At 46.6% G+C, this 7,147-nt stretch overlaps 1 protein-coding gene across 7 annotated transcripts in view; it reads left to right on the top strand.

Moving 5' to 3' along the window:
- Positions 1-3,718: 3,718 nt before the first annotated feature.
- LOC110483277 (uncharacterized) overlaps positions 3,719-7,147 on the top strand; it is a 37,986-nt gene continuing 34,557 nt past the window's right edge. For all 7 annotated transcript variants that reach the window (XM_077781664.2, XM_021553024.4, XM_085585814.1 and 4 more), the window contains exons 1-2: positions 3,719-3,788; positions 5,930-6,055. In XM_077781664.2, coding sequence (XP_077637790.1) covers positions 3,749-3,788; positions 5,930-6,055 — 166 coding nt within the window. In that variant the 5' untranslated portion in view covers positions 3,719-3,748. The remainder of the gene's footprint in view (positions 3,789-5,929; positions 6,056-7,147) is intronic.

Genomic DNA, 7,147 nt, shown 5'->3' with positions numbered 1-7,147 from the left:
GAACTTTTCTTCGGTCAAACCCTACAGATACAGAGATTTCTCCCAGGGCCCATTGCACCACTCACAGTTTGTGTTCTTCTTTGTGGGCTCATCATGTCATATAATACCTGTGTCAATACTATTTCATAGCTATGTTGTGTTAAATATTTGTACAGGAGCATGTGCTGATAGAAAAAGGCAAAAGAAGACTTGCAGGATCAGCATGAGCAGGATGCCCCCCTAGGGATGGGACAGGGGGTTCTAGCGTAGCCCAGGCAGGGACTGTTGGCTGTGAGCTGAACCAAAATGAGGGTTTTGGGTCCATGGCTATGGAACCAGGCAGGGCATAAAGACTTATTTGTATTTTTGGGGCCCTGACAATAATGAAGTAGTCTGCATTAAAGAAGTCTACATTATCCTAGGGTTTTTTGGTGGTTTATTTTTCTGCTTGTTTTTTTTTTTTTGTTTTGTTTTGTTTTGTTTTCGATTTTCTGTTTTTTCTTTTGGTGTTTTTGTTTGGTTAGTTGGTTGGTTTTTGCTGTTGATGGTGGGGGTTTGTTTGTTTTGTACCAAGTTTTCAATTATGCTGCAGTAGTGTTAAATAGTGTGGGGCCCAAAAAGTGAAATATTGCAGCCTGCCTACCTCCTTAGGCTAAACTACTTGCTGTAAAATCTGAAGTAGGTCAATATCTAAGTACTAAAGTGATTTAATTTAAGTTTCTACCTTCAAACATAATTATCAGATAAGATTTTATGCCACTTGCACTGTAGGTGGGTTTGAAATATGACCATTACTTTCTCATTTTCTCCTTCCTGTAAGGAGACACGCATTAGTGTAAATCAAGGTGATGCCATATCTGACAGAGAGGGTGATACCTTGAAATTACAATGCAAGGAACTTATAATTAAAACACGCAAAAGAAAAGTTGGGCTCCTGGGAAAGACAAACAGCTGTGAAAACATCACTCAGGGTGATAGCTCCTGGTGGGATTTGCTCAAGACCCCTCATGCTGTACCAACCCTGAGATGCTTGGGAAATGCAGCAGTTGCCAGGGTAAATGTGAAACAGAAGTAAAATCCTAGAGAAAGGAGTAGTGAGGGAATGGAAGAGAAGAAAGAGAAGAAAGAGAAGAAAGAGAAGAAAGAGAAGAAAGAGAAGTGTTCTAGTTTGAAACAAAAACAGTGAGAGACTCTGAGTCAGAAATACAATTTATTAGAAAAAGTGAAAAAAAAAAACCAAAATACATGCAATAATACAAAAGAAAAACCACGGACAGAGTCAGAATACAACCTGACACCCTTTTTGGTCAGGGTGTTCCTTGCCATCCAGATTGGAATGGCTGTAGTCCTCCTGGAAATACAGCAGAAAAACCTGAGTCTGGTGTCCTAAAAACCCAGATTATATCCAGTAAGGAATGCTTGGCTCCTCCCTTTGGGTGGAGCATCTCACAATGGGATGTTATAGTTCTTATCAGTCATGTAGTGACATTCAATAGCCCATGATCAGCAAATGTCATCCTGGAGGGAGAACTGATTGTGAAAAAAATAAGGAAAACTGCCACTTAAGAGAAGACAACTGCCATACAGATGGCAAATGGAATACATCTTGCCTTGCAATCTGGGACAGGAAGAAAGAGAAGAAGGAGAATGCCAGGCCATGGTTTCCCTCTTGGTTGTCCTCTGGCAAAAGACTCCCATGACTTTCAAGTCTGACTCCTGGGACTGAGCTTGTGTCATTAGTGATGCCCAGGGGAAAAGACAGCAGACAGAGCAAATGTGGTTGAGGTGCCAAGGGCTGCAGTCCCATCCTACAGCCTCACAGGGAGGGGACAGTGCCAATGTCTTTGTCAGGTCACAGCTTGTACTGGGTCTGGCTGAGCTGGACTCATTTTCCCACACCACCCTCACAGGGCTGGGCTCTGCATGGGTAGCTGGAAAGGTGCTGATGCCACACCAAGAGTTTTGGGTACTGCTGAGCAGCGCTGGCACAGCACCAACGCTGTCCCTCCAACTTCCACCCACCACCTGAAGGCTGGGGATGGACAAGATCTTGGGCGGGGACACAGCGACTACAGCTTACCCAAATTAACCAAAGGGATATTTTATATCATATGATGCCAGCTCAGATATAAAAGCTAAGGAAGGGAGGCAGAAAGGAGAATATTCATTATTTTACAGTGTGTGCCTTCTGGAGCAAAGATGAGGTGTTTAACTCCTGCTTCCTGGTAACTGGCTGGACATCACTTGCTGATGGGAAGAAGATAAAGAAATATTTGGATTTTTGCTTTGCTTTTGTGCATTCAACCTTTCACTTTTGCTTTAGCAAACTGCCTTCTCTCAGCCTATGCTTCCTGTCTTATTTTCTCTCCTCTGTCCAGCTGAGAAGGAGTAAAGATGAAGTGTCTTGGTGGGTACCTCGTGTCCAGTTAAGGCAAATCCACCACACCCCTGTACAGAGCCTGCCTGACTCCAATTCCCATGTGGACCAATTTAATAGCAAGCTCCTGTGAATGAATATCACCTAAGAGGAAGGAAACAGCCAAGCTTTACAGATGCCTGTGGTTGAAAAGGAACAGCAAATGCCAGAGGGTCCAAAAAAAACTTACAAAGTTTTATTAGCAAATTATACACATGGCATATTAATTGGTATAAGTTAGCTCCTTATCTCCTAGTAGCAAGAGAAATAAAAGAATAATTTTTAAAAAGGTGGGAAGAGAGATAAAAGGAGTTCATTGGTCCTGGGTCTATTATTGATCTGGCCAACAAGAGGTCAGGGGCACTGCCTGGGCACTGTGTGGATGGGTTTCATTGAGAAGCTTTCCCCGGGAGCTCAGGACACTGTGCCAGGCCTGGTGCTGTCCCACCGCTGGCTGCCCAGGGAGGTGCTGGAGCCACCATCCCTGCAGGTGTTTAAGGAAAGACTGGATGTGGCACCGAGTGCCATGGTGGCACTGGGTGTAGGTTGTACCCGGTGATCCCAGAGTCGTTCCAGTGCAGCACATACTGTGGCGATGCCGTGCCCACAGCCCTGTGCCAGGCGTTATTCCGTGCCCAGCACAGCCCATCCTGTGGCGATGCCATACCCACAGCCCCGTCCCAGGCGTTATTCCGTGCCCAGCACAGCCCATACTGTGGCGATGCCATGCCCACAGCCCCGTCCCAGGCGTTATTCCGTGCCCAGCACAGCCCATCCTGTGGCGATGCCATGCCCACAGTCCTGTGCCAGGCCTTTCCCCGTGCCCAGCCCAGCCCATCCCGGGTCGTGTCCTGCCCACAGCCCTTTGCCAGGCGTTATTCCGTGCCCAGCCCAGCCCATCCCGGGTCGTGTCCTGCCCACAGCCCCGTCCCAGGCGTTATTCCGTGCCCAGCCCAGCCCATCCCGGGTCGTGTCCTGCCCACAGCCCTTTGCCAGGCGTTATTCCGTGCCCAGCCCAGCCCATCCCGGGTCGTGTCCTGCCCACAGCCCTTTGCCAGGCGTTATTCCGTGCCCAGCACAGCCCATCCCGGGTCGTGTCCTGCCCACAGCCCTTTGCCAGGCGTTATTCCGTGCCCAGCACAGCCCATCCCGGGTCGTGTCCTGCCCACAGCCCTTTGCCAGGCGTTATTCCGTGCCCAGCACAGCCCATCCCGGGTCGTGTCCTGCCCACAGCCCCGTCCCAGGCTTTCCCCCGCCCGCCCTCAGGCGGCGGCCGGGCGGCGCCGCCCCCGCCGGCCGCCAGGCGGCGCTGCCCGGCCCGGCGCGGCCCGGCGGGGCTTCCTGCCGGCCGCCATGGCCGCGCCCGCGGCGGGGACCGAGCTGCCCGTGCCCGGTGAGTGCGGCCGCTCCTCGGGGCACGCGGGGAAAGCGCGTCTGCCTGTGCGGCCCTGCCCGCCTCACCCCCGCGGGGCTCGGTGCCTCGGGGCGCTGGGGAGAAACGCGTCCCCTCAGAGCTCGGACGGGCAGCCCCGGCAGCGGCGGGGCGGGGGCAGCGCCGGGCGCCCGGGGGACGCGGTTAATGCGGAGCATTGGTGGTTCGTTTGTGTCGCGGTTTGGCCCCGGGTGATGTTCAAGGGTTGGCTCGTTGCTGGGATGACGAACGCCTCGTGTACGTCCTGTGGGATTTAATTTACTGAGTTGGTGGGATTCGGTGTCCAAACTGATGGCTGAAGCGCTGAATGGGTCCGGCTGAAGGGACCGCCGCGGGCTGCCGGGTCCCACCGCCCTGCTCAGCCAGCGTCATCCCACAAGACATGGCCCAGCAATGTGTCCAGACCATTCTGGGATATGTCCAGTGAGGGAGACTCCACAACACACAGAAAAGAATTTCTTCCTCTCGTTCAGGTGGAACTTCCCGAGCATCAGTTTCTGCCCATTGCCTATTGCTCAGCACCGCCGAGCAGAGCCTGGCTGCGTCTTCTTGGCACCCCCTCGGTTTAGATATTTACACATATTAGTAAGGTTCCCTGTAAGCTGTCTCTTTCGAGGTGAACAGGCCCAAATCCCTCAGCCTCTCCTCATAACAGAGATGCTTCAGTCCCCCAAACATCCTTGTTGACCCCCACCAGACCCACTTTGTGAGCTCCATGTTTCACTTGTACTGAGCCGGGCACAGTAGTTGTGTCCAGTTATAAAATGTTGTGGCTTAGTCAAATGAATGAGATACAAAAGGCATTGGAAAATGTGTCAGCTTTTGGAATACATTGAGTAATGAACATAAAATGTTTTCATGTTAACCCTTCTGAAGGGAAAATAAATGAACCAGAGAGTTTCACCTGCTGAAGAGATTGCTAAGAAAGTTCAGAAGTGCATGGCTGTCTGTCTGGAGATGAAAACTTCAAACAGAGTTCTCAGATGCTGTTTGCTTGTCTGTAGTTGTAGGCATGTCTGGGTAAAATAAGGAAAAAACTCAACTCTTTCTTTAAAAAGGCTTGAGTTTGTCTGCACAAAGCTTGTTGACAAGTGAAAGTGAAAAACACATCTAATGAGGTAATAAGTAACATTTATATATGTCTGCTTCATCTGATACATAAAACAACATCTTTGAAAATAGGGGAAGCTTTTGCATTAAATAATTATTTTAAATGCAAATCAAATATACACTTCAAGGAAGAACTTCTAGAGCTGGGAGGTATATTGTTGATGGGATTGTTTTCATTGAAAGTAAATGCATACTTCAATGTCATTTTCAGAAACAGTCTACTGTTATTGTGTGTATTTCCTAGCATGTGTTACATGCTAACAAATTTACAAGGAAAAGATTTGGTGTATTCTTGGTTTTATTTTTTTTTTTAAACTATCTTTTATAGCACAGACTTTGACATTTTAAAATGTCAAAGGAGGTCTAATTGAGCTTTTATATCTGAGCTGACATTGTCTGCAAGGATTTTGACAAATTATTTAACTTGTAAGTTCATTAATTTTTCTGTAGAATTAGTATTTTCTGTCAAACCACATGCCTAACCAAAAGCTGAATACATAGTTAACATTCTGTATTTTCAAATGATGTTGCTAACCCTTTTGAAAGTGTGAAGAAGTGAGAAAGCAGGCAGACTACAATGCCTGAAGAGATGTTTGGACTTTATTTTGGGGTGGTTTTGTTTGGAATCACAGAATGGTTGGGCTTGGAAGAAATCTCTGGAGACCATCTGGTCCAACCCCCTTGCTAAAGTAGGTTCACTCAGAGGAGATTGTACAGGATTGTACCCAGGCAGGTTTTGAATATCTCCAGAGATGGAGCCTCCACAGCTTCTCTGGGCAGCCTGTTCCAGTGCTCTGCCACTCACACAGGAAAGTTCTCCCTCTTGTTTGGGTGAAATGAGAGTTTTGCCAACCCATGTTTTGAAGGTTGAGAGAAGAAAGAGGAGAAAGATAAGAAAATAAAATGTGCCACTGAATTGATAGAGCATATCTACTTCAAGATCTGTGAGGCAAAATTTGCTTTCACTAAAATTGACATTTTCTGTGTTTCAGAATCAGGTGCTGTTTTCACATTCGGGAAAAGCAAATTTGCAGAAGATGTTCCTAGCAAGTTCTGGTTCAAAAATGACAAGCCTGTACTTATATCATGTGGAGATGAACATACAGCTATTATTACAGGTCAGTATTGGAAATGGAGGATATAGAATCAGAATTGTTTAGGTTGGAAGAGACCTTTAAGATTATCAAGTCCAACCATTAACCCAGCACTGCCAAGTTCACTACAAAACAATGTCCCCAGGTGCCACATATTTAAACACCTCCAGGGATGACTACTCGGCCACTTCCCTGGACACCCATTTTTCCCAATCTCTGGTCTAAACCTTCCCTGTCACAGCTTGAGGCCATTTCCTCTCATCCTCTTGCTTGTTACCTGGGAGAAGAGGCCAAACCCCACCTGGTTGTGATGTCCTTTCAGGAAGTTGTAGGCTGATAAAATCTTCTCTGAACCCCCTTCTCTCCCACAGCTTCCCTGACAGGACTTGTGCTCCAGACCCTCTGCAGACACATTCCAGCCCCTCAATGTTTTTCTTGTAGTGAAGCTGACCTCTGTGATAAAATTATATATTTGGACAGCTCTGAAAGTTAGGAATCTTACTTGCATCCTGAGGTAATACATTAATTGAGGCTGGGAAGAGGAGAGAGGACTGCTTTGTGGGAACTGTTGGATGCCTTTGGAGCTAGTGTGAGGTTGCTCATGGTTTTCACAGTACATGCCCAAGAACTGTCTGGAGGAAGTTCATAATAATTGAGTGTATGACAAGATTTAAAGTAAGGATAACTTAGTTCAGTCTGAATGTTTCTCGTGAATCTGACAATGTTTAGTATGTTACATGTATTGTATCATGGAAGTAACAATAACTGCTGAACACCACAAGTTCACTGGAAATCTCCTTGAAACGATAAATACAATTGTGTCTCTCTTGGAATTATTGACAGATGAAAATAACCCTTGAAAGAGCAACTCAATAAAAGGATTTCAGAAAATCCTACAAAAATCAGAAATAAATGGAAAAGGCATTCAAAGAAACTGGTGTAACAGAGGGAGCATTATTAATGTTTTTTTCTTTTCTTTGAAATTATGGAGGTAATACTCATTGAAGAATTTGTTCATTTTATTTTATATGGAAGGGACTACTCTTCTGTGGATGAGCATGTGTGATGATTGTATTGACAACTGTTGACAGATAATAAGACTTTGTTGAAAAAAAT

This window comes from Lonchura striata, chromosome 1 (assembly GCF_050655825.1).
Source record: "Lonchura striata isolate lonStrDom1 chromosome 1, ASM5065582v1, whole genome shotgun sequence".
NCBI lineage: Eukaryota > Metazoa > Chordata > Aves > Passeriformes > Estrildidae > Lonchura > Lonchura striata.
The sequence above is the reverse complement of the archived record's forward strand: the minus strand, read 5'-3'. Positions and strand labels throughout refer to the sequence as shown.